At 65.3% G+C, this 352-nt stretch overlaps 1 protein-coding gene across 1 annotated transcript in view; it reads left to right on the forward strand.

Moving 5' to 3' along the window:
- Positions 1-2: 2 nt before the first annotated feature.
- Positions 3-352, forward strand: part of APOA1BP (apolipoprotein A-I binding protein) — a gene marked incomplete at its 5' end in the record, with an annotated part of 711 nt that continues 361 nt past the window's right edge. The window contains 2 exons of the mRNA XM_010134356.1: positions 3-107; positions 193-340. Coding sequence (XP_010132658.1) covers positions 3-107; positions 193-340 — 253 coding nt within the window. The remainder of the gene's footprint in view (positions 108-192; positions 341-352) is intronic.

Below are 352 nucleotides of genomic sequence, written 5' to 3' on the forward strand. Positions count from 1 at the left end.
AGCCAGCTGTGTATTACCCCAAGCGCCCCAGCAAGCCCCTCTTTGAAGGTTTGACCACCCAGTGCCAGAAGTTGGACATCCCCTTCCTGCCCGAGTTCCCAGCTGAGGTGAGGAGCAGCCCCTGGCCAGGGAGCAGCGGCCCCTGGAGCCGTGCCCGGGGCTGTGTCTCACCCGCTGCCATCCGCACTGCAGGCTGCGCTCATCGACGAGCTCTACGGGCTGGTGGTGGACGCGATTTTTGGGTTCAGCTTCAAGGGGGCGGTGCGGGAGCCCTTCGGCAGCATCCTCAGCACCCTGGAGCGCATCACGGTGCCCATCGCCAGCATCGACATCCCCTCGGGTGAGTAACGGC

This window comes from Buceros rhinoceros, unplaced genomic scaffold, assembly GCF_000710305.1.
Source record: "Buceros rhinoceros silvestris isolate BGI_N320 unplaced genomic scaffold, ASM71030v1 scaffold33514, whole genome shotgun sequence".
Lineage (NCBI taxonomy): Eukaryota > Metazoa > Chordata > Aves > Bucerotiformes > Bucerotidae > Buceros > Buceros rhinoceros.